At 42.1% G+C, this 25,621-nt stretch overlaps 2 protein-coding genes across 2 annotated transcripts; one reads left to right on the forward strand and one right to left on the reverse strand.

The window, feature by feature from the left end:
• The first annotated feature begins 3,629 nt into the window (after positions 1-3,629).
• Positions 3,630-6,370, forward strand: LOC135444140 (tubulin beta-1 chain). Its single transcript, XM_064705366.1, has 4 exons — positions 3,630-3,786; positions 4,389-4,497; positions 4,777-4,887; positions 5,096-6,370. The coding sequence occupies exons 1-4, from the start codon at positions 3,730-3,732 to the stop codon at positions 6,154-6,156; spliced, it is 1,338 nt and encodes a 445-aa protein (XP_064561436.1). The 5' UTR covers positions 3,630-3,729; the 3' UTR covers positions 6,157-6,370.
• A 56-nt stretch (positions 6,371-6,426) lies between these two features.
• BPHL (biphenyl hydrolase like) lies at positions 6,427-25,597 on the reverse strand. The gene is made up of 7 exons (XM_064705368.1): positions 25,348-25,597; positions 22,359-22,462; positions 20,190-20,356; positions 15,909-16,062; positions 13,468-13,599; positions 9,735-9,858; positions 6,427-6,746 (listed from the first exon to the last, which is right to left on the reverse strand). The coding sequence occupies exons 1-7, from the start codon at positions 25,455-25,457 to the stop codon at positions 6,659-6,661; spliced, it is 879 nt and encodes a 292-aa protein (XP_064561438.1). The 5' UTR covers positions 25,458-25,597; the 3' UTR covers positions 6,427-6,658.
• Positions 25,598-25,621: the final 24 nt, after the last annotated feature.

Genomic DNA, 25,621 nt, shown 5'->3' on the forward strand with positions numbered 1-25,621 from the left:
TTTACTTCGGTTCACTGTGTGTTCATGGATGTTCAGCATTGTTGAAGATGAAGGAATTTGTACACATAAACATTTACTTCCCTTTAGGTACTCAGAATAAAACCTGGAGCTACACCCTCACCCTGAAAGAAACAGTGGGAATCTACAAAGAGACCAGTACTACAGTATCTAAGAATTAGTTTCCTAATAAAAGAATTCTTAGTGGAATAACTCTAAAGGAGGTCACCATGAGCATGTGGGAAGACAAAATCTCAGGGAGTGTCCAGGTGTCTTCAAGAGAAGAATCATAATGCTTCAAGCCAGGACTTTGTGGATTGCCAGGAATATTCTGGACCCAAAAAGCTCTTCAGTGTTTGTGTGGATCTCTCAGAGATGCAGTTGTGTTGCAGTCCCACCAGTAGTTAGAAGATGTAACTTCCTGCTGCTGCCCAGAAACATGGGTTATGCCTAGAGCAAGCACACATGTATATGCCTAAGTGGTGTGAAAAATAACAAAGGCTGCCTGTGATTAAGTGTCGCTGAAATATGTCAAAGGAAAATACTGACGACAGCTGGGCTATAAAGAACACAAACTCCTAAAGAATTTGGTGAAAATATCTCAGTGCCAGCACAGTCCTGAATATTTTGTGATTGCAAAAGCCACATGGAATAACACCACACTTAATTCCCTGTGTTGCAAAGCTTAAGCCAATCTCTGCTCATGACATTTCACAGCAGCTGAGGTTTCTGCACTAGGGAAGAAAATGAGCTACAGTTGATAAGAAAGTCAATTCACTGGAGCAAACTGAGAGCTACTTTTGAAAATACAGTCAAAGCACTTTTTCAAGGTCACAGCAGCCAAATTCCAGGCAAAGATATGGTAGTTATTTAGCCACTAGTATTTCCTGCTGTTGATGGAAAAAAAATAATGAAAGTGGTAATTGTGCATTGATTTATATTGTATTAAGCATAGCTAACCTGAGTATTATGTAAACTATTTTGATCATTCTGACTTTATTCTTGATCATGATAATGATTTCCCACATCAATTATTACCTCACTTTTGCAAAAATCTTCATGTTTTGAAGGTGTTATAATTGCAATATAATGTTATACTGCAGTGAGAAACTGGGATTAATAAACTGTCAGTCTGGTGTTGCTGATCACACATAGCCTCCCACTCCTTTCTTTCCATTTCATACAACCATACAATTGTGGAGGTTGGACAGAACCTCTGGGATCATTTAGTCCAGTCCTTTATTTTGCCTGACAAGGTCAGCTAGAACAGGTTAATCAGGGTTGTCCCCACTAGGGTTTTGACTGTCTCCAAGACTGGCACACCACAATCTCTCTGGGCAACGTGTAGCAGAGCAAAGTGATTTTGGTTTTGTTTTTAGGGTGTTTTTATGTTCAGATTTCTGTATTTCAGTCTGTGTCCACTGATATCATGTGATATCATGTGTTGCTCAAACATGTCCACTGCCTCTCCTCCTGTCACTGCACATCTCTGAGAGGAGCCTGGTTCCATCTTTTTTACTGCTTCCCATCAAGTATTTATACACACTGATAAGAATCCCCTGAGCCTTCTCTAGGAAAATTGGTCCCAGCTCTCAGCCACTGTGTGTGACAGATGCTCCACTTCCTTAACTGCTTTCATGGCCTTTCATTGGACTCACTCCAAAATGGCCATCTCTCTCTTATATTAGGGAGCCCAGAACTGGATGTAAAACTCCAGATGCATCTCACCCCAGTTTATCCCCTTCCATGACCTGCTGGTAACAGTCTTCCTTAAACAAGGATGCTGCTGGACAACCCTTGCTGTTAGGGCACACTGCTCACTCATGTTCAACTTGGTGTCCACCAGGACCTCCAGGCTGTTTTTGGCCTGGAGAAAAGCCCCTTCCCATCTGGGTGGTCCCCAGCATGTACTGGTTCAGTGAGTGGGTTGTTCCTTTCCAGCTACAGGACTTTGCACTTCCCTTTGTTAAACTGCATGAGGTACCTGTCAGCCATCCACTTCTCCATTTCTCCAGCCTACTGTGGTCACTCTGGATTGGCAGCACAATCCCCTGGTGTGTCAGACCTTCCTCCCAGTTTTGTATCATCAGCAGACTTGCTGAGGGTGCACTCTATTGCCATTAAACTCATTAATGAAGCAGTTAAATGGTGTTGGCCAAGGATCAGCCACTGGAGTACAGCACCAGTGCCTGGCTTCAACATGAATTTCATGTTGCTGATGTCAAGCCCTTCAGCTTGGCAGCTCAGCCAGTTTTCACTCCATCTCACTGTCCATTTATCTAGGCCATACCTCATCAACTGGCCTACAGGGATGTCATAGGAGACATTTCAAAAGCCTGCACAAAATAAACAATGTAAACTATGCTGAGCCTGTTGATACTTGGGAAAGTTTTAGAGCTTGCATTACCAGGCTGTCCCCTTGGTGCTTTTATGCTGTTTTTAAGGTGAAGTCTCTCCAGTTCCGTTATGCTGAACACAAGGCACATTGTTTTGCTTCCTCTTTACCAACCTACTCCTTGCTTCACTGTGGGCTGTCATCTCCCTTCCCTGGTGCTAGTGTGAAGCTGTCCTCAACAGGGTGGCCAGATGGGTAGCAAAGCTACTTTCACTTCTGAAAAAAAATTAGAGCTGTGAATCAAGTACTATTTTACAATCAAGTTCAATAGTTTCTGCACAATCAGTTATAGACCCTGCTGAAATTTGTTTCTCTCCTTGGCAGCAGTGCAGATATCGGTGTGTATCACAGTTGGTTCAGTTATATTCTCCTTGTTGTCCTTGAACTGTCCCCCCTCTTTCCTTGGTCATCCACCATGTATTTTTCTCTTTTTTTTTTTTTTTTCTACAAGAGATCAAGCAGAGATGCCACTAGCAGGATTCCAAGTTTTCCAAAATGAGGTGTGGCAGGTGTCTGGTAACAAAGAAGACACCTTCACTTAAAAAAAAAAGACATATTCCATTCCTGTATGTGGTAAACTGCTATCTCTGCTGGGCAACTCCCAGCAAAAGCCATTCTTTAGCACAGCATAAAATTTTATGCCAGCCCTCTGCGTTCCTGAAATTAGAGCCTCTTGTATACAGGTTTAGCAGCACTATCTAAAACAGAGTTCTCTGCTTGAAACTGGCTGTGGGCTTGAACATCATCACCCAATCTTTGCTTGTTTCAGGTGCCTGAGCTATGGAAAAATTATGCTTGTGCTTCAAACATATTGAAACATGATTAAGCAGGCCTGAGCTAGAAATACAGGCTTGAGGGTACTAATAAAACATAGCAGCATGTGCTTTGCTGCTGTGGCGTAGTAGAGGCGAAGGATGCAAGGGCACGAGTTCCAACAGGTGTGCAAAGACGAGTTAGGCGGTTTTGTTTTCTTTTTCACTCTTTCACTCCAAGATAAGCCACGTCGTATGCGATCCCGGCCTTTTCCCCGACGGCTGAAGGCGAAGTTCCCCCGGCACCCCAGGCCAGCGGCGCTCAGCATGCGGACGAGCCCGCAGCCTGCCCCTCCCAGCCCGGACCGGACCCGGAGGCGGACGCGGAGCCCGAGCGGGGCGCGGGAGACAATGCCGGCCCGGCCCGCCCCGCACCCCGCCATTCCCGCCGCACGTCACGGGCGGGGCGGAGCGCGCCGCCCCATTTAAGGGGCAGCGAGGGGCGCGGCCGCCGCAGCTGTGAGTGCGGGACCGGCGCGGAACGAGGCAGTAACAGCAGCAGGGGCAGCTTCGGGCACCGGCACCATGCGTGAGATCGTGCACATCCAGGCCGGGCAGTGCGGCAACCAAATCGGCGCCAAGGTACGGACGGGCGCGGAAGCGGGGCGCTCCCACAGGTCGCACCCGCGGGTGGCGCTTCCCGAAATGAAAAGCGACCCGGGCTTTGCTGAGGCGTTGTGGCTCCTGCCCCTGTGCCGGTCCGTGCCGCTCGGAGGTGCCGCGGGGCAGGGATATGCCCGCGCTGCCTCGCCCTCTGCGGCCACGGCTCCGGCTACCGAGGGAGGGAACGGGAGTGTTCCAGTGCCACACACCGTCACCGCTGAACGTGTGCGGGTGTTGCCATCTTGTAGTGGCTACAGGGTATTAAGCCAATGCTAGACAATGGGAGGATGACAAATTGATATAGCCAGAGATGGCTACCCTTTGGATACAAGCTACAAAGGAATTAACTTGCACTTCAGGGTTATGGCTGCTCGTCAGCCTCTTGCTAGTTCAGCTGCTGCGGCCAGCGAAGCCCTTGTGCACTGACTCACCTTCCCACCCGGCAGCTGCTCTGCCATGCGAGGGAGTGGTCAGGGCCGCGGAATGCATGGGCTGCACCGGGGGTGTGTGATTGGCACTGGCCAGCTGTTTCCACTGGCATTGGAAATGGCTAATTGCCATTTTTCAAAAATTTCCTTTAGTTCTGGGAGGTCATCAGCGATGAGCACGGCATTGATCCCACGGGCAGCTACCACGGGGACAGTGAGCTGCAGCTGGAGAGGATCAACGTGTACTACAATGAAGCTGCTGGTAAGTGCCTGCTTGCTCAGATGTCCTCAAATAAATGGGGCAGCCATGACAGCTCATTGAGGCTGGAAATATCCCTGAACAAGTGCTGTCATCTGCCAGCGACTCCTCTAAGAGACCTTTGTTCTCAGAAAGGCTCTGATAACACGGTAGTCTTGATTGTGACAGTGTCTCTCCAGAGAAATGCAGGGAGGTGGAAGGGAGCACAGCAGGGCTCCTGTGATCCTGTGACACTGGCTGCCTGCTGCAGGGCTGTAACGCTGCTGCTGGTTCCCCCCACAGGTAACAAGTATGTCCCCCGCGCCATCCTCGTGGACCTGGAACCCGGCACCATGGACTCCGTGCGCTCCGGCCCCTTTGGACAGATCTTCCGTCCCGACAACTTTGTCTTTGGTGAGTGACTGTGGCACGGAGGAGTTCCCAGAACTCCACACGCAGAAAAGGCTCGGAGCGAGTATGCAAGTGACCCTGGGGAGCCTGAATCCCCATGGCAGAGCGGGGATGGAAAGAGGGGAGGGGCTGAGAGGGAAGGGGCAGCGGCATCAGCCGTGTTTGTCCCCGGGGCGCTGATGTGGCACGTGGCTTGTGGTCTGGCCCGCAGGTCAGAGCGGGGCTGGCAACAACTGGGCCAAGGGGCACTACACGGAAGGCGCCGAGCTGGTGGACTCTGTGCTGGACGTGGTGAGGAAGGAGTCGGAGAGCTGCGACTGCCTCCAGGGCTTCCAGCTGACCCACTCGCTGGGCGGAGGCACGGGCTCCGGCATGGGCACCCTCCTGATCAGCAAGATCCGCGAGGAGTACCCCGACCGCATCATGAACACCTTCAGCGTGATGCCCTCGCCCAAGGTGTCGGACACGGTGGTGGAGCCCTACAACGCCACCCTCTCCGTGCACCAGCTGGTGGAGAACACGGACGAGACCTACTGCATCGACAACGAGGCCCTGTATGACATTTGCTTCCGCACCCTGAAGCTGACCACGCCCACCTACGGGGACCTCAACCACCTGGTGTCGGCCACCATGAGCGGCGTGACCACCTGCCTTCGCTTCCCCGGCCAGCTGAACGCCGACCTGCGCAAGCTGGCCGTCAACATGGTGCCTTTCCCGCGGCTGCACTTCTTCATGCCGGGCTTCGCCCCGCTGACCAGCCGCGGCAGCCAGCAGTACCGCGCCCTGACGGTGCCCGAGCTGACGCAGCAGATGTTCGACTCCAAGAACATGATGGCCGCCTGCGACCCTCGCCACGGCCGCTACCTGACGGTGGCCGCCATCTTCCGGGGCCGCATGTCCATGAAGGAGGTGGACGAGCAGATGCTCAACGTGCAGAACAAGAACAGCAGCTACTTTGTGGAGTGGATCCCCAACAACGTCAAGACGGCCGTCTGCGACATCCCCCCGCGCGGCCTCAAGATGTCGGCCACCTTCATCGGCAACAGCACGGCCATCCAGGAGCTCTTCAAGAGGATCTCGGAGCAGTTCACGGCCATGTTCCGCCGCAAGGCCTTCTTGCACTGGTACACCGGCGAGGGCATGGATGAAATGGAGTTCACGGAGGCCGAGAGCAACATGAACGACCTGGTCTCCGAGTACCAGCAATACCAGGATGCCACTGCTGATGAGCAGGGCGAGTTTGAAGAGGAAGGAGAGGAGGATGAGGCTTAAGCTGCCCGGTATCAAAGGAACTTCTGTAAAGCAGGCATGCATCTGAATGACTTCTGATAGTGGTGGTGAAGCATGTTTTCTAGAAACTATGTACCCAATTATCCTCTCAGCTTTTGTGACTTTGCCAGATTTCTCAGTGTAACAGTTCTGAATCCTAATTCTTACCATGTTTTTTGTCCTTTAATATTAAGAGCACATAAAGGCATGTATTCAAGGTCATGGTTTCTGTCTTTCTTAACACCTCTATTGGACAAAGAACAGCTGTTCAGCCTTGGTGGCAACAAGTAAGTTTAAAGACATGTCAGAATTCTTGCACTTACAGTGGTATGCTCTGATTGCTGAGGCTTACATGTTCTTAAGACATATGCTTTTCATGCAAATATGTTTAATGTTTTTCTTACATGACTCAAACCTACCTATAACTCCATTGCAATGGAAATTCCAACCAAAATTCCTAACCAAGGCAAAGGCTAAGCACCTCTGACTTGCTTTACAGTTCACGTCAGCGTAGGAAATTTTCCACTTCTCTGTTGAAGTCCTTTGCAAAACGCAGGTGTAAATTATGCTTTCCTTCTGGCATCAGAAGCAACCTTAAAAGAGAAAAAAAACCCCTGCTGATTATGCATTTTATTCTGTGAGTATAGGTAATTAAAATGCTTGTTGCATTTTCCTTGCCCTTTGTTACCCAGTAAGGAATTGTAGTAACTCATTTTAAGTACTGTCCTTATGTGTGTGGTTGCAATGTGAACCACAGCAACAGTTGGAACAGCAAGTATACTACTTGTCCCACTCTGGGGAGGATAAAATAAGCCTAAACCAAATTTTTGTGCCCTAGACCCAGTTTCTAGAAAACCTTCAGGTGATCTTCAGAGAAGATAAGTTCCAAAAGTTATGTAAGATGCATCTTTGAAAGGTATGTGAAGTACCTGAGCACTGTTGCTTCTTTCAGAGAACAGTAATTGTGCCAGGCAGTGAAACAGAGTTCTTGTCATTACCCAAACTTGGTTAGTATTTGTACTTTGTCTAATCTTTCTGCAAAAAGACAATCGAAATCTAAAACCATTCATCCATTGAAATAAAAAGGTAAGTCTGAACTTCTCTGGCTATGCCAAAAGCTTAGAAGTAGTACCTGTGAATAAGGTTAATTTTTTATAATACAAGTATGAGTCTGACATGCCTAACATTCTGCTTACTTTTGCTTTCTATCTGAGACAAACTTTATATATCAGGGATGAACACTTCTTTATATGGAGGTGGGAAATTCTTTAAATTGTCTTGTTTTGCCACATACCAAGCAGTTCCTGTAGAGCTAAAACCATTCTGACTGATACTGTGCTGCCTTCACATCCAAGTCCCACTAGAGCAAGAGGGATCACCTTTTGGTGGTGCCAAGTGCTGTTTTGTTTTGGGAAAAGCGCAGCAGCATGTGAACATACCCAGCTTGTCTAGTGAATTCCATGAAGTCTGTTTCTTGTAAGGTAAGCAGCACACAGATTCACAAACTAAAGCACTGTGCATGCAATTTCCTATTGCCATTAATGTTTCTGACTATTGTAATGCTACCAGACTCCAGCCATGCCATTCAAATGCAGAATGATGGCACACTCTTTCACCACAAGAGAAACCAGCAATGTATCTGCACTGTAATCAGAAGAAGCTTTTTCTACTTTACTACTACATAAAAGTCAAGGCAAGAAAAACTGATGGTGGAAGCATGTGTTACTGAAAACATACTGAATATAAGATTTTCTTTCTGCTTCACAATGAAAAATTGGCACCTCTAATGCAACCAGGAAAGAATAGGACCATGTGCCCAAGCATTAATTTCTGAGAACACCATTAGTCTGGTTTCTTTTCTGACAAATAAGCATAAAGGGGAGCACTTCCGCACAAAGGCATGGAAAGAATCACTGTTTAACATTTTATTAGATGGCAATTTCTAACAGTGTTTTCTCTTTAACTTGTCTTCCAAAGGGAAGCTATCAGATTCTTGTCTATTTTCTTGGGATGATTTGCCTTAGTCAGCAACGGGAGTATTTTGGAGCTCAGTGAAACGAAGCAGGATGGTAAGTGTTCTGAACAGGGCATGTAGGAGTGACAAATCAGCAGACATGAAATCAAACACCTGCATGAAATTGTGAGGAAGATGTCTTGTTCTCATCTTTCCTGTAGCAGAATGTATTACTATGATCAGGAGGGCTGACTTAGAGGTATCATTCATTTTTGCACTGAGATGACACCAGCAAAACAGTTCCCTACACTTTGCATTCATAAAAATGCTTTCCCCCCCTCCACTACTTCTGTTCTCCATTGCTAATAATCACAGTCTGTTATTAAGGAGTAATAGAATGCTTGCATTTGTGCGCAAATTCATGAAGAAAATTCAGGTGGTAAAATCCCAGCTTTATATAGGAAGCCTTTCTGGAATTTTCACGTTGTGCTGGTTTTTGGCTGGGATAGAGTAAATTTTCTTCACAGTAGCTGTTATGGGGCTGTTTTAGATTTGTGCTGGAAACAGTGTTGATAACACAGAGATGTTTCTATTATTGCTGAGCAGGGCTTGGACAGCATCAAGGCCTTCTTGTACTGCCCCACTAGGGAGGAGACTGAGGGTGCACAAAAAGCTGGGAGGGGACAGAGCTGGGACAGCTGACCCCAACTGACCAAAGGAATATTCCATGCCTATGGCATGGTGCTGAGCATACAGAGCTGGGGGAAGAAGGAAGGGGGATGTTTGGAGGGATGACATTTTGTCTTCCCAAGTAACTGCTATGTGTGATGGAGCCTGGCTCTCCTGGGGATGGCTTAACACCAGCCTGCCTGTGGGAGGAGTGAGTTAAGTTCTTGTTTTACTTTGCTGGCATGTGTGGCTTTTGCTTTAGCTATTAATCTGTCTCTATCTCAACACGAGTTTTTTTTTTTTCCAATTTTACTCATCTGATTCTGTCCCTGATCACGAGTGAGGGAGTGAGTAGTACTGAGTTGCCATCTGAGGTTAAACCACAACACACATGAAGCAGATTTTTCTTGTTTATATAGTAATGTTTCTGAGCACAGTTGTACATTTTTTTTCCTCATTCTGCTTTTCTTAAAAACATGGAAAATTCATGGAACAGGTGGAAAGAGAACCTCTGAGGTTGTTCACATTATTAGGGCAGAGCAAACAGAAGTGAACTGTGTTTCTCTCTCTAACTGGGAATCTCTCTCCATTCATAGCATCTAAATTCCTTGTTCTGCTGAATAGGACAGAAATGAGGTCTCTTATAGCAAAAGGAATGCAATGGTCATAACAACTTTGCTTGCTTTGATAAAGCTTAGGGAGTAGTAGTTTGTGTAGTGGAAAGAGAAAAAGGAACTTGGTTTCATTCAGAGGGCTTTAGGAAGGAGCTTATTAAAATACTGTACTTTTTATATTGCAAGGAAAGTCCAGCTACCCAATTTGCATTGTAACTTGCTGGGAAGTTTAGAATAGCTCTCTGTGTGGCAGAGAGAACCTGTCCAAATACTTTTTCTTAAACAGTGAGTTTGAACTACATTTCTTCAACAAGGGTTTATAAAAATTCCATCATTTAACTTACCGAGAGCCTTTGATGTGCTTATGAATGTATTCTGCATGAGCTTGTGGGACCAAAGGGTCCTTCTCACCATGAATTATAAATGTGGGACATTTAATATCTGGCAGCAACTGTTGGCAGATATTACCTAGGGAGAAAACAAACGAAGGTCACACTTTGGTTTAAAATTGTATGAAAGATGAAACTGCTTCCATAAAGGGCTCTGAACTCCATTGGGCTCTAGCTATTGCCTCTCCTTGTGGATTGTGTGTGATTAATCTACAGAACTATGCAAGCAGGACTATAATTAACATCTCTTTCTCCAAAATCTTACTTCACTGCAGTTTGCTCTATTAATGGATACTAGCACAAAAGGATACAGACAATGAAGCACTTCTGTTCCACATTTCCCCCAGGCTCCCTTTGACTCTTCAAAGCCAATACATGAATCTCATTCCCAGCTTTGTTCTTCTCAGCCTTAGAGTTTTATGGCCCTCACCTTAACCTACATTTTGATACAGCAGTTGTCAGGTTACAAGATTTGCTGCTTTTTTGGAACAAATTAACTTAGGCTGCACTGACACCTGTTGCATCTCCCAGGCCCATTGCTGTCTGCAATGTTCTAATGGACTGATCCCAACTGGATGAGAAGCAACTACCTGAGCCTCCTCATCACTCCCTCCACAAGTGGACAGGGGAGAGAAAACAGAATGAAAGGTTCCCAAGCTGAGATAAGGACTAGGAGAGAGCACCCACTGAATACCATCGTGGGCAAAACAGACTCAGCTCAGGGATATTAACTGAATTTATTACTAACAAAATCTGAGCAGGACCATGAGAAGTAAAATAAATCTTAGAAGCTTCTTCCTGGGTTCTACCTTCTGGCTCTCTGTGGTGCAGGGAGATGGGGAGTGGGGGTTGAGGTCAGTTCATGACAGCTTGTTCCTGCTGCTGCTCAGGGAGTTCTTCCACTGCTCCAGTGAGGAGTCCCTCCCACAGGAAGCAGTTCTCCATGAACTTCTCCAACATGAATCCATCCCACAAACAGTGGTTCCCCACAAATTGCTGCAAGGTGAGTCATCTCTCCACAGGGTGCAGTTCTTCAGGCACAGTCTGCTCCAGCCTAAGTTCCCCACTGGGTCACAAGTCCTACCAGGAAACCTGCTCCTGTGTGGGCTCCTCTCTCCATGGGTCTGCAGGTCCCAGCAGGAGCCTGCTCCAGCATGGATTTCCCACAGGCACACAGCCCTCTCTTGGGCATCCACCTGCTCTGGTGTGGGCTCCTCCAAGAGTTGCAGCTGGATCCCTGTTGACCTCCATGGGCTGCAGGGGCACAGCTGTCTCACCAGGGTCTGCACCATGGGCTGTAGGGAAATCTCAGGTCCTGGAGCACCTCCTACCCTTCCTTCTTCACTGATCTTGGTGGCTGCATAGTTGTTCCTCTCACTTATTCTCACCCTGCTCTTCTCTGGCTGCAGTAACATCTGTGCAGTAACTCTTTTTTCCTTCTTAAGTCAGTTTTCACAGAGCTGTTAGTGCCATCACACCTTGGCCAGTGGTATGTCCATCTTGGAACAGGCTGGCATTGGCTCTGCCAGACACAGAGGAAGCTTCTAGGCATCCTGCAGCTCCCCTGGTTCCAAAACCTGGCCATGCAAACCCAGCACCAATGCATAACCGTTTGATATGAATTACACTAAAGCTATTCAAAAGTTATTTTTCCCCACCCATTCATAATTTTGTTTTCTAGTCATTAATCTCATTAGAAGGAATTTTAATGGTTTTACCTAGAGACTTTTCTGAATTTTCTCCCCTTTTTTCCCTCATTTCTTAGTAACCTAGTTTTCAAACTCACTGTCGAACTTCCCACATTCTTGCAAGGCAATCTTTGGGCAAAACATCCTGAATGGGCTTTATTTTCTGTTTTTCTTTGGGATAACTTTGTCTATTTGCAATTGTCACCTTGCAGCGACCAACAGCTGCAAGATTAATGCTCATACATGCACATTTTCCTTAGCTCTAAAGTCAGAGGCTCTCACAGTTTTTCCAATTATTTGGTTATTTATGCAGCCTTTGTTTGGAATTCTACTGGTTAAATATTTTCACTTAGAATATTTTACCCATAGTTCTCTAATACCTGCAGAAATGTTGACTATTTTTCAGAACAAGCTCCAAGTAAATTTAGGTTATTTATCTAGGAACATAGTTGGCAGTCAAACTATTATTTCCTCGTTTTCAGTCCTAAAACTGTATTGTACTAAAACCATTAAATTATATTTACTCTAAAAGCATGGGAACAGCAAGAATAATCTTGGATTATGCAACTTGCTCAGTTTCACAAATTGTTAGCTCTTTCTAAAAGTTCATTTCTTATGGTATTTTACACTAAGAGCTGTCTCATTCAGGGAAAACAGTCTAGTTTTAAAAAAGCTTGAGGTTTTGGCCATCATTTGGTTTGCTGTCCTCCCTTTATCTCTGATGGGTTTTATTAACACCTTTTCTTATATCTGCTGTATCTGTGCCTTTGTTACAGTGTTTTAAGTATAATTGCAGAGTGGCCTGTCTGTAATCTAAGTTGGAAAACTGGTTTTCCCCTGGAAAAAAATCCTGCAGTCTGATAGCTGCTCATCTCTCGAAGCAAACATTAGGCTTCTCCCAATATCTGACCCAGTTTCAGCATCTAGATAATTCAGCTCCTTGTTACATGTTTCTTGGTGGCTTCTTTTTCACAGTCACTTTATCTCAATGTCTGAGGCATGTGCAGGCAGTGAAGGGATGTCACAGCCACAGATTCACCAGCCTGGGCTTTGCGCTTCAGAAAAAAATAGTTTTAAGGAGATTCCAGAAAAGCTAAAATAAAATTGGAACATAATTTGTTACATCACATTACTAGGAAAAGTCCTAGTCCTGTGGTGATCCTATACAAAAATTTATGGAAAAAATATGACATGAAGGAATATTTTCCCTGTAGTACCTGCTGCCTGTTAATGTACATTACCTTCTGTCTTTCATTATCAGAGTTACAGAAAAATGTGTATATGAGTTACAAACTCCTTTTTTTTAATACATTATGAATTACTGCTTTAGGCAAATTAAAAGCAAATTCACTCTGAATCAAAAGAGAACTGCAAATTATTATTCATAGTATCCTTGGCTGAAAAGGTCTATAAAGATAACTGCAGAAATCTTCAGGGATAAAAAGCTATATTGTATAGTTTTGTTTTTGTTTTATTTTTAAACACCTGAGCTGCTTCAGTAGTGTTTTTAAAACGTGCTTTTTAAATTTTGAGTTATCAAAATCTGAAGTCCCTTCTTTTTTAACTCACATGCTACAAGGTTTGAAAGAGTTCTTCAGCTCTGTGAAAAGAGCATGCCTTAATTTTGGTACATCTTACCTATGTCACCAAGAGATAATCCTTTGACACAGAGACAGAAGAGGAGAGAAAGATTCTGCCTGAGCAGAATCCTTCCTATTTAGTCTCCACAAAAGCAATGACTTAATAGTGCAGTTTTGTGGTGGAACAAGAGGAGAACCTCAGCAGCTAATGTTTTCCAGAAATGTTTTCCTTTGTACCTTTCTGGTTCTGTGAACCATCTACAGAGTAATTGTGTTATTCCTGAGTGTGAGTCAGACCCAGCTTTTAATGCCATAAGCAGAGTCCTTCTTTTACTGGCTGCTAGAAGTACTGTTACATTTTTTTTATCCAGAACTGCCTGCTCCTCTACTTGCCTCAGTTCAATATTGTGAAAGCCTTACCATCTGAATTTTCAGCAAAGCGTGATATTCCATCTACCCAAGCCTCACAGGTTTCTGCAAAGTACTTATGGCCATACAGCTCTTCCAGTGGTTTCCTGACCTTTTCACTCCATTTTGAAACATCTCGGATGCCTGCACAAAATAAAGTTGAAATATGTTATGTCCTTTCCAGCAAAAAGGTCCAAACCACACCTAATATGGAGAAGTTCTCAAACCAGACTGCAAATATGTATTTCAAACTTGAAACTGCAATGAATATTTCAAATAATTCATAGTATGGAAAGAGTGTAAAAAAGACAGTTGTACAACTTCTGCTGTGGTCTTCTTAGGAACAGGAACATCTTGTTATTATTTTCCTTGTCACAAGGAAAACCAGAAAAAACATAATATTCAAAGGACTCAGTCCTAAAACTGCTGATGCTTCTTTCTGGAGGGCTTTCACAAGAGAAGTTCAAGGGCCACCTTGTGTACAAAAATAGGACTGTTTCATACCAGTGTTCTAGACCTGGCAGTTCTTTTTCATATCCTCCAGCCTTTTGCATCAACTCATGGATGGAAGTTCTTCCATGGCTCCTACTAACTCTTAGAGGAAGGAAGCTCTTACTAAGGCATTCCAGCAAGCTGACATCATGGTACATTTGCCATAGTTTTACACAAAAACAAGTGACTCAATAGAGATCTGTGACTCATGGCAGGCTGGCTAAAACTGTACAAATAACCTGACATTTTAGTTATTTATTTATCAGATTTTTCTCTTTTTTTTCCTCTAAAATTTTTGGTACTGCTCACAAACTAGCTATTCAAAAGGGTTCTTTTCATTAAACTACATTCCAGCTGTACAGCTGGAATGACAAAATCTGAAAAAGTTGGCACAGCAGAGAACAGCACAGTACTGAATCATCAAACTACAAAATATGCCACTAGCAAAGGTTTTAATTGGTTTCAAAAGGGAATTAAGGGAAGAAAGGAGTGAGGTGTTAATTAACAAAGAGAACCTGTCCAGCCAAATGACAGAGATAGCAGTGACTGAGAGTATTTTATAACAGCATCTGATTGGAAATGAGTCTGCTCACCCCAGGCTAGGTGCTACTGAACAGTGGTTTCCCATATAGAATCTACTGTTTTATCCTTGTGGCTGGCATTAATTTAAAAAGAGAAGGGAGAAGCCAATGTTGAAAGGACACGGATACCAAATCAACACCCTTCTTTCCTGCCAAACCCTCCAATGCAGCTGACATGCACTGACGAGCCAGTTGTAGAAGACTTGTGCTGCTACTCTCTGAGCTCTATCAGCCAGGGAGAGATGTTGAAAGCAACAATTTACAAAGGACAAAGGCCAATATTGCAGTGGGTGCTCCATGTAAAGAGGGCACTTTTTGTTGTTGTTTTTGGTTTTTTTTTTAATTTTTCTTTTACATTTTAGTCTGTTGTGTAGGGAGGAGATGTGCATTTCATAGTTATACAACAAAAAATCATAACTATAAAAGCATGTAAAGAAATAAAGCATTTTACAGAGCTAAAAAGCATTTTGCTTTCTGAACTAAAACATATATTATTACTGCTACTACCAATTTCAGTTTTAGTATAGGTGAGGTAAATACAGATGTGCAATAAATACACTTGTAATTTTGCTGAAGCAAGAGAGATTGAACAGCTGGTATAAATCAAACTCCAGTCACTAAAATGAAATTATACTGGGTTACATTTGTTGGGAGCTGACATGGCTACATCTTTTCATTTCTATGTTCAACAGGAAATATGGCCCCTTTCTGAGTTCACCAGCCATTTCTTCCAAATTTTCTTTGTAGTGAGCAGTGATCTCAGATTCTATTTCACATGAGTGGAATAAGGATCAGAAGTCCCCTATTTCTTTACTTTGCAAAGGTTTTCTAATGATAATAATTAACTCTGACGGAATGCAAATGGTAAAGACACCTTGGGACATTTACTTGAATGATTCATTTGTTTCCTGAACTTAAAAGGTAAGTTATGAACTTATTTTCTTACTGTCTATATTATATAGCCTCTAGAGGCAAAAGCTGTAATGAGCTAGCCCAGTAATTATCTGTGGACCTGGTTTTAAAAAGGTTGTGCAAGATGTGAGATAAGAAATTTGATAGCATTATTTGGAATTTATTTTTAGAAATTTATTACAACAACAAAACCCTGACTTCCTGAAAACTGCTCATAGGCTGTTGTAACTTCTGCTTTTCATCAGGCTAAGTTGGTAAGGGCTTGTTAAAAAATCTATTATATTACCCTTAGAGTAACTGTTAGGGAGTTTCTCATTATAACTTAAATCTATCCCTATACCTCACAATGCAGTGAATTTTGTGTCCTGTCTCTTCAGGTTTGTTGTGTGCTCAGCTCTGTCTCCACTTAGCTGTCACATGACTAAGATCCTTGGGCCAAGTAGAAAGTAAATTAATTTATTTACATACCATTGTAAATTCTCACATCCTCTTGAGTAACGCTGGCATTTGCTCCCCAGACAACCAGCTTGTGGATAAGATTTGGGTACCTTGCAGCAGCAATGAGAGCTGTAATTCCACCATCACTCCACCCCAACAAGGAGAACTTCTTAAACTTCAGTGCCTTGATTCATACAAGAAAGTTACATGCAAATCATCAGCTGGATTTACAGCCAAATGTCAAATATTTCTTGAAAATGAACTGTAATGTTTTAGGCACAACACTACGTAGTTGAGCTATAGTTCATTTTTATAATTAGAAAACATAATTTTCTTGCTATACATAAAAATGCTTTTAAAAAGTCAAATTTAGAAAACAAGAAATTACCCCTGCCATTTCAATTTTCTATAACTCTTTAATGAAATGGACAGTAGTCCTATCAGATTCTTGCTGTGTTTTAAAAAGCCCTTCAAAAAAAGAAAAGCTGATTTAAAATGGAGAGTAAAGACCTTTTCAGACAGCCTGATGATTTGAAGAATCTGTGTAAAAGCTGGCAAAGACTATCACAGTGCGGATGGTAAGATTAAGCTAAACTTAAGAAAAAGAAAAGTGTAATATTTGAAAAATGGAAGCCGGTGATCTGGTTTATTGATGCTATCTGAGCTTAAAAAAGCCTGCTTTTTGGTAACAACCAAAAGGATTGTATCAAATTTCAGTTGCTTATTCACATTTTCTGAAGTTTGTATGTTTGAAATGCTCCTTCACGGTCAGTTGCGCTTTGAAACATTAATATCTAAAATCCTCTTTCTTCAAAAGGAAGGCTTAGGGCAAAAAATATGACAACCAAGACCTTAATTAATTCTGACCAGTGACAGGACCCAAGGGAATGGCATAGGAAGAGTTGGGGGAGGTTTAGGTTGGATATCAGGAAAAGGTTTTTCACCCAGAGGGTGGCTGGGCACTGGAACAGCTCCCCGGGGAAGTGGTCACAGCACCAAGCCTGACAGAGTACAAGCAGCATTTGGAAAATGCTCTCAGGTACATGGTGTGACTCTTGGAGTGTCCTGCACAGGGCCAGGAGTTGGACTCGATGATCCTGATGGGTCCCTTCCAACTCCAGTTCTGTGATTCTATGATAATGATTTCTATTAGAATTTGAAAACCTTGTTTCCTCATAATCACTATAGGTCATAGAGAGTACTGATAGTCACAGGTGAGAGACTTTTGTGTGTGTTATGTTCAGTGGAGAAAGAGTGGGGAAGGTAAAGGCACTCATCTGAAGGTTGTACATGGATGATGGTGAACCAATGGTTCAATGGTTAAGCAGTACTTGAAGTTTTGCATATAGGAACTGTGGTTTGTGAACTCATTCACAAGAAAATATATTTTGCAGTGTTTTTGCTTTTGTTCTGCAGAAATTAAAACCTTTTAGATGTAATTAAGAAGTATATTGTACTTTTGGAGGATAAAAGAGCAAGTTAGTTGAATGAGTTGCTTTGGTGCTTTGTGATGTCAGAAGTCCAGGCCCATTTTGTTGTGACAGAAGAAAGCAAAAATCCAGGCAATGAGAGAAGCAACTACAGAGGGAGAAAAAGAAGTTTCTACTTTGCTTGTAAACTTAATGCTCAAGTGAGTCACAACTTTACTAATCAACTCAATATTTAGAAAACTTCTATCCCTATAAGGCTTTTATGGTTTCAGCTTTATCTTCATTATTCTGCTCACTGTAGTTTTCACCAATTTTAGATTTCACTCTGCAAAGCTGAGCTAATTACTAAACAGAAAATAAATGAGGTAGAGAAAAAAAAGGGACATGTAAAGTGAGAGCTCATAGCAAGAAAAGAGAACTTCGAATTTTTGCAGCTGATCAGAAGTTGGCCCTGGTCTGATGAAGAAGTAGTTCAACTTAGTCCAACTTTCACTATGTGCTGCTCCAGGGCTCCTGGTATCTTGGCAGATTTTGGGGTTGGCAGCAGTGCTTGTAAAGGTTAAATTTTGATGTTGCTACTGTTCCTCTACTGCCAATAACAAATGATGGAGCTCAAAGCTGGCTGAAGGATGGAATAGCTGATTAAATTTTTGTTCTTCATGCCAGGTTGAGATCTATTTGCCTCTAGTATTTCTCATGTTTACTATCCTTTATCTTGATGCATTCTTTGGGGTATCTCAGGATGCCTTTCCAGCAGGAGGAATTTAATTTATCCTTTGCAGCCTTCAGAAAAACAATGTGATGTAACAGATATGCTGAATAAGGTGTGCAATTTTGCTTGCTTTAATTTTTAACTATTTACAGTACAGGTCACTAATGTAACATGGGCAATCACCTGAAAGCTGATTGCACAGCACAGTTTTGTGGGTGATTTTGTGCTGCCTTTACTCAGTGAGTGAAAAAAAATTTCTTTTGAAGTCACCTTCTCCATCCAGGCCTCTGTGAAATGCAATCCAATGACCACATACAGCAGTGAGCTGCAATACAACATCACTCTGCACTGCATGTATGTTTTCACTGCACCACAGGGAGTGTAGGAGAAGCAAAAGTTGCAGTTGATCTACAAAAACATACAGAAGCTCAAGGCCATCCTTTTGCTAGGACAGTGGCTCTGAAGAGTAAGAACTTCTTAAATATCAACACTAATTATTTCCCTAATGATTGTTTTAATGCTATTGACTTTGCTAGCACTAAACATTGGGGTGGAGGGCAGCAAAGTGGGCTCAGGTGCATTATGCTCCTTTTATTTCAAGCAAACTCCTTCACAGAACACAAATAGAGATACAGAACGGTGTCTTCTGCATAAAGGTCCTAAATACTCTGCAGAACTTCAGCTTTTGTTATTTCACAGAAATCTTGCATCACTCACAGTTCCAGCAGAGACACCAGAATCTGAAGGAGACTAGAAAAAAGGTTCTGAAAGCTCACCCATATGGATGTGTTTTTTGGCTGATTGTAGGCTGGATGATGTATATAAACCATTATATTCTTGAAATCATAGTTGGAATGATTCCTTGGGATTTGTGCTATCCTTTGTAATATCCTAAAATAGCAGCTAGTCTCCCACGCTTGGAAACACTTTAGTAAGTTGTTATTATATGCTTATATTGAGAAACATCTTCAAAAAAACAGGATGCTATGCCTCATTTGCTTTGGCAGCTCTAGAGACTGGTAGGCTGCTGTTCTGTTTGGCTGGAAGCTACATGGTTACATTCCCTTTGGGGAAAGTCTGTTTAATATTTTGCATTTATTAGTATTTGATCAGAGACAAGAAAGAGGGACAACCATTTAGACTGCAAGTTTGTCACCTATTCATGGCAGCATCTTTATTTTCTTTGCTAGTGTAGCAGAAGAAATTGAAGATTTACAGTACAGAGAGATAGCTTTTATGGTTAGAGGGCAAATCTGTGTCTTAATCCCGATTCTGCTGTCAGACTTACTTTGTTTCACTATGCAGAATCCACCGGGAAGGCCACATTTCCAGTTTCAGATGGGTTTTCAGAAAGGTTATTGTTTATTATAGAAATACAGTTGGACTGATTGTCAGAATCTTGCCTCATATTTTTGGAATTTTAATGCTTCGCCAATTTTCTTAACATGACCAAAGAGACTGTATATACTAATATAAAAATGCCAGAATATTAGCTAAAGCTAAACCAGAAAATAGTGTCAGCAGTTATAGGACAGAATAAAAGAGAAACACAGATTTGAATAAAAAATCTGAAGGATTTTTCAAGAAGGAGAAATAATAACAGCTTTAGGCCATATTATTTATAACCACAATAGCTGTATTAATTAGTAAGATTTGGTATGGTCACAGGAAGCCTTTGATTTCCCACAAAAATTACTTCAGTAATATGCTGTAAAATGCAAAGCATCAAGTTAATTTTTAGAATCAAATGTTGCTTATAATGGGCTGCTCAAGGCAAAATGCCAAGATTCTATTTGATAGAAAATTTTCTAAGAGCCCTTCAGTACGGTAATCCTTTCAATTAAATTACTTTGCATAGATTTTGTTTCTTATACACACATTTAACTAAACTTATATGGTTCTTGGCTGCAAACCTCTTAGGGCAAGGTCTTAGAATAAAATCATGTTGTTCTATATTACTTCCTACTGCTGAACCTCTATGCATCTTGCAGAATAGGTGGAAGAAGAAAATATTTTCTGGAATAGTGTGTTTATGCTCACTTTTAAGCCTTCATTTGTAGAGTCTTTTCATAATTTGCTGTCTGCTGGAAACAACATTCCTCCTTCTCAAAATTTAAGGAAAACAACTTAAAAAAAAAAGAAATAATAAAAATCTCATAATAGATTTACCTGCATAAGATCCACAGCATCTTTTGCATCCCTCTCAAAGAAATCTGGAGGAAAGTCTCGAGATGGAGGAATGGACTTTCCATAACCCCGAGGATCCCAAGCAACAACTGTGAAAAGTTGCTTATTCATAGACTTAAGCTGCGGTCCAAAATCAGTTTGACCACTCCCTGAAACATTATAATTTTTCAATTTTATTAACCACCATACTGCAAACATAGTATACATACTCTAAAGGGAAACTGGGGAAATCTTGTAACTTTATTCCAAATAAGAGATTACCCAACAAGTGTACTCTTTAATTGTTAGTATTCATTGCCACTCTTAGACAGGAAGTGCCACAGCTAAAATCTTTAGAAGCATCTGCAGTATGTTCAGAGCCAACCCTTTCTGGTAGGTATGAAAGGTTATCAAGAACAGCATTCTCACATATGATTAAATACAGTACCTTAAACTGAGGTACCTGAGTGGGGATTCATATTTGACAGATTTAAATATGGGCATTTAATTGCCCATGTTACCTAGGCAATACAGGGGAAACTGAGAGAGCAGGAATATTTTGCTATAAATTTGTAAGTGAAAAGCACTGTGCCACACAGTTGTGATTTGATAAAGCATCTCTATTGGTGCTTAAAGCTGACCTTTAAATTTGCTGCCTGAGGAGACTGTGGTGACACAGAAGCATAAAATTATATAATTTTATTTTTCTAGTATGTAAAAATAAGCCAAATACTGCCATTTTTCAGATGCAGAACCATTTCTTTCATTAATTACTCAGACCTTCAAAGGGTTTAAACATGAAGGACTCCTGTCTATTGCACTAAGCTATCTATGAATGAAAGTAACCTAGCATGAAGGTAAGACTGCAGTCTGTGTTGTTTGTATTGTGGTCATGTGGTAATAGTATCAAATGCTATTTGATTAAAACTTGTTCAAATTCAATGTGCTGAAATATGAAATACATCTCTTGCTATATTAAAAAGGCCATTTAAAGGCATTTAAAAGGTTTTTTTTTCTGTTTACTTGGACAAATCAGTCCTCAGATACCCTTAGCAGGTCTAAGTTATAAAAAAGGCTTTATATAGCCTGCTATGATGATAGCAATGTATGCATAATAATAATAAATAATCATCAGTAATAATAATATTGCTCACAACTGAAGAAATACATGATTTCTGTTTGAAGAGCTTGTATTGGCAATAGTATTGCTAGTTTAAAAAGCTGTAGAAAATTAATAGATTGAAATATATTTGTCATATTTTGAAATACTTGAAGGATGACTAGTATTAATTTTTTTCCACTCTCCCCTTCAGAATTCTTTGAAAGAAAGAACCACTCCATGAAGACTTGAAAACATTGCTGCCAAGAAGAACAAATGTTTCCCGCTCTTCAGTTCTTGACATTTTATCATCTTATCCAGCAATTCAATTAATCATTTGCCCAACTCTGAGCACAGTAACAGTCCTACTGACAGCCTGCTATGAACTGTTGGTAAGTCTGATGGATCGTTTAAAACTGCAAGAACCCAGAAAAAATAGGTTGTGTTAATTTTAAAAGGTTGATATCAAAAACAGTGTTTTCAATGGACAGACACCACTTAGCTAGCAGAACCTGCTGTCCAACTCAAAAAACCATGAGAATGTTAATGATGTTGCCCTGAATAAACAAAATGTGAAAATACATCTTTAAGCAAAAAATTAATTTTAACAGTGAATTTTTCACAATAAACTGTAAGGGTTACATTATGTCTATAAATTCAGCTGAAATCCATCCAGCTTCTAAAGAGGAATGCATAATTCACTCTGTGTAACAAATATAGCTGACCTGAATTTTTTCTCCCCCTTCTGCTATTTTCCACCTTGTGTAGCTATTTGGCACCTGTCCTGGATACCACCTTTACACAGTTAAATCCAAAAGTGCAAGTGACCACTAGGTAAGTCAGGACATTGTATAAAAGGTGACTGGTAAGATAAATGAAACCTTCTAAAAACTGTTAACTGATGGCAACAACTCTGCATTTCCCCTTCTGTTTTAAGTGTAGCAATTTTTTTTTTAATGGCAATGCTCCATAATCAGGTGTTGAATACATTACAAAATAGTTTTGTGCATTCTTGCTGGAGACCAAATGGATAAAGAAGTGGTTGCTCTACAAAGAAGATAAAATCTCCAAACCTAGCATTCCTGGAAGCAGAAGAACTGCATGGCTTCCTTCTCCTGTTTGCTGATAATGCAGGTGGACTCCATTCACTTGGATTTTGGCAGATGTTATTGAAGTACTAGGGATAGGGAAAGAGGAGAGAAATAGGAAAACATTCAGAGAGTTAATTTTTATTACTACCTAGTCACTCCAGGAATACAGAATAATTACTTTTCCTAGATATTAATGACAGCACTATAAGATTTTAATGGGCTGCTTGCCTTGGGTGTATATAAGATTAAAAAAAGCTTCTCAGGAGCAGAGAATTATTCAGTTGTGACCACTATGATATATATTCATATCTAGGTATATTCCTAAAGGCTTAATATACTTAATATACCTAGGTATATTCATGCCTAGGCTAAAGGCTTGGGGGTGGGAAAACAGTCTTGATGGTGCAACCAGAAATATACAAAGGCAGCTTTACATGGCTACAGAAACATTGAAATAAATACATTAGAGAGGAGAAACCTCATTCTGTCACAGCATAATTTTCAACATGGCTCATGTTCACCTTGCTATTACTAAACCGAGCCTCTTCATCTGCCAGAGAAACCACAATCTATTGTTGCTGTTCCTCATGAAAACCACTTTGCACTGAGATGAGAGCAGAGAAGAAGAATGTGATAATAATATTTCTGTCAGTGTAATCTCACCAGGATATAACACTTAATTGGAAAATACCACGAGCAATAAATCCACACACAAAAAAACCACCACAGAAACCGACTGCACAGGCCATGTCTCAGCCCCAACACTTAGACCCCTACACTAATCTTGAGTACAAAGCAGGACATATCTGTAAATGCAAATAAGTGACCCAAGAAACCATGTCCAGATACAAGCCCCTAGTGAGAAGCAGAAGCAGCACAGATTCAAAGTATCTTCTTAACAGTATAAGCCATTACATCTGTTCTCCCAGGCAAATTTGTGACCTAATGGTTGCAAAACATCTTTTCAACAGCCTAATTCATTTTATTTAAAGCTAATATGATAAAAATCTTGCAATTTGGTTACCTATTGAGTAGCCATAATTTTACCTAGATTAAATATTCATGTCCCATGAGTTCAATCACTGTGAATTTCATGTGCACAGAGACATGTTGTTTTCCAGTCTTAGATACAATAACAATCTCTATTCCTTGATATGCACTGAGCAATTCATTAACAATTTAATTTAAATATATAAAGTCTGAACTAGTTACAGTATGTATAGAGTTGAAAGTGGTGGATTACAGGTAAAAACAATCCAAATAATTTAGACCCTTTTTAGAAGAAAAATGAACAATAGCTTGCAGACTCATGTTTCCAATACATAGGAGGCAGTTAAACCACAGAACCTCTTCAACACAAAGCCAATTTTGATTTTACATAAAACTTGGGTCTATGTAACCCATCATGCCACATGCCTCAATAAAAGCTGTGACTGTGCAGAATAGTATCAGCTCCTTATGTGCAGATCCAATTTGAGAACTGGAGTACAAATCTGTGGCAAGAGTACAACACAAAGAAATTCATTGTGTAATTATCACTTTGGTGAGTTTTGCTGAATTGCTACGCTAATGGGATCTAAATGATAGTTTGCTTGTAATGCTAAACTTCCTTATAGTCCATGTATCATATTTGATGTGGTTTATACACCTCACAATTCAAATTTTGCATGTAGCACTCATATGGCTGCCTTAGCCCCTTTTTGAATACTGACTTCCACTTTTTTCTTTATATGTTTTTTTTTTATTTTTCATATGCCATCTTTTAGTTTGTCATTAATTTTAACAGGTATTTTATTATAGCACTTGCCACAGTATATCAGCACATTGTTCTTATAAAATTTTAATAATTATGTGTTGAGGTTTTTTGCTTATGAGGTTTTTTGCTTATAATTGCCAAGCCACTTTCACTTCCTAACAAAACAGAAATAATCAACATCTTGTTACTTTTTTAAAAACAGGAACATACAGTTTAATAGACAGGGTTATATATTCTGCTTTCCTGATTCAAATTTTTTTGCACATAGTTCTACGTTTTTAGGATTAATTATTAACATCAGGGCCTTGAGAATTTTGCTGAGTCTGTGATGTTTTTCCATTCTTGGATTATGCCTCGGTGTGAAGTCCACTGAAATGCAGGAGGGTATTTTCAATACTTTTTGGACTATCAACAAATGAGTTGGGCTTTCTATGCACTGAGAAATTGTATTGGAACTGGCAACACCTAAGGTGTACTTAGTCCTCCCAGTACCAAACTTCTGTGAGTTTGAAATCATTTCATCAGTTTGCTTGTCATCAGGATGACTTCACTTCTGTTAAGTTTTCATAAAGAATGTTTCTTTTGTTGGTTGACAGAATTGGAAACTCTGGCAAAACAAAAAACCCACCGTGATATTTCGAATCAGTAATGTTAAGGTGTGTTACTCTTTGAGGTGCACTGGATACATACTGGCTGTGTTTACCACGGCAGCACAGATGCAGAGTGGGCAGATCTTGTGCTTCACCTCGTACTCTGCAGGAGCGCAGCTTAATCTGGAAACTACCCCTGTTCCAGCTGTGCTACAATACGACCTGCTCTTTATCTGTGCAAGGCAAACAGGCAGCACTATGTCAGTTTTCCTCTGCGGAATAAGCAGCATGATCTAGATTAGATCCATGCGCTCTCTTGGCGACCTCCAGGGACCCCTTAGCAGCAGCAGGTGGCCGAGGGCAGGCGGTCAGCGGCACGTCCTGCCCTGCGGGGCCCTGGCACGGATCCTTAGGGATCCTGCAGGGAAAGCAGGAGCAGGCTCCTCAGGACACGGCCCGAGTCCCCGCTTTGTCACCCTGTCACCCTCCCGATCCGCTGCGCCACCCCCTCTGCTAACACGCCTCGTCCATCCCGCCGCCTGGCTGACAAACACCCCCTTCCCCAAGCCGCGGGAAGCGAGGAGGGAGCTGGGGAAAGGGAGAAGGAGGCGGCTGTGGATTTTACCCGTAGCAGGCGGCCGGTCCCCGGGCCGAGAGCGGCGCTGCCCAGGCGGGCGGCTGCAACTGCAGCAACGCCAGAGCCCGGCGGGCCCGGCCCGCGCTTCGGCAAAACATTGCACCCACTGAGGCCGACCTGGCGGGGAGGGAAGGAGAACGCGGGCCGGCCCCGCGGGAGAGGACACGGGGCGGGAGGCGGGCCGGCCCGCCTCCCTTCCCGTCCCGCGTCCTCCCCGCCGGGCGGGAGACGGGGCCACCACCGGCGCTTGTGCAGGGAGAGG

Source organism: Zonotrichia leucophrys, chromosome 2 (assembly GCF_028769735.1).
Source record: "Zonotrichia leucophrys gambelii isolate GWCS_2022_RI chromosome 2, RI_Zleu_2.0, whole genome shotgun sequence".
NCBI lineage: Eukaryota > Metazoa > Chordata > Aves > Passeriformes > Passerellidae > Zonotrichia > Zonotrichia leucophrys.

Coding starts and splice junctions, on each gene's coding strand:
- LOC135444140 (XM_064705366.1), top strand. CDS start 3,730: ATGCGTGAGATCGTGCACATCCAGGCCGGGCAGTGCGGCAACCAAATC. Junction 4,498..4,776: donor GTACTACAATGAAGCTGCTG/GTAAGTGCCTGC, acceptor TTCCCCCCACAG/GTAACAAGTATGTCCCCCGC. Junction 4,888..5,095: donor TCCCGACAACTTTGTCTTTG/GTGAGTGACTGT, acceptor TCTGGCCCGCAG/GTCAGAGCGGGGCTGGCAAC.
- BPHL (XM_064705368.1), bottom strand. CDS start 25,457: ATGTTTTGCCGAAGCGCGGGCCGGGCCCGCCGGGCTCTGGCGTTGCTG. Junction 13,600..15,908: donor GGATGTGAGAATTTACAATG/GTATGTAAATAA, acceptor TATTTTGTGCAG/GCATCCGAGATGTTTCAAAA. Junction 9,859..13,467: donor CTTTGCTGAAAATTCAGATG/GTAAGGCTTTCA, acceptor TTTTCTCCCTAG/GTAATATCTGCCAACAGTTG.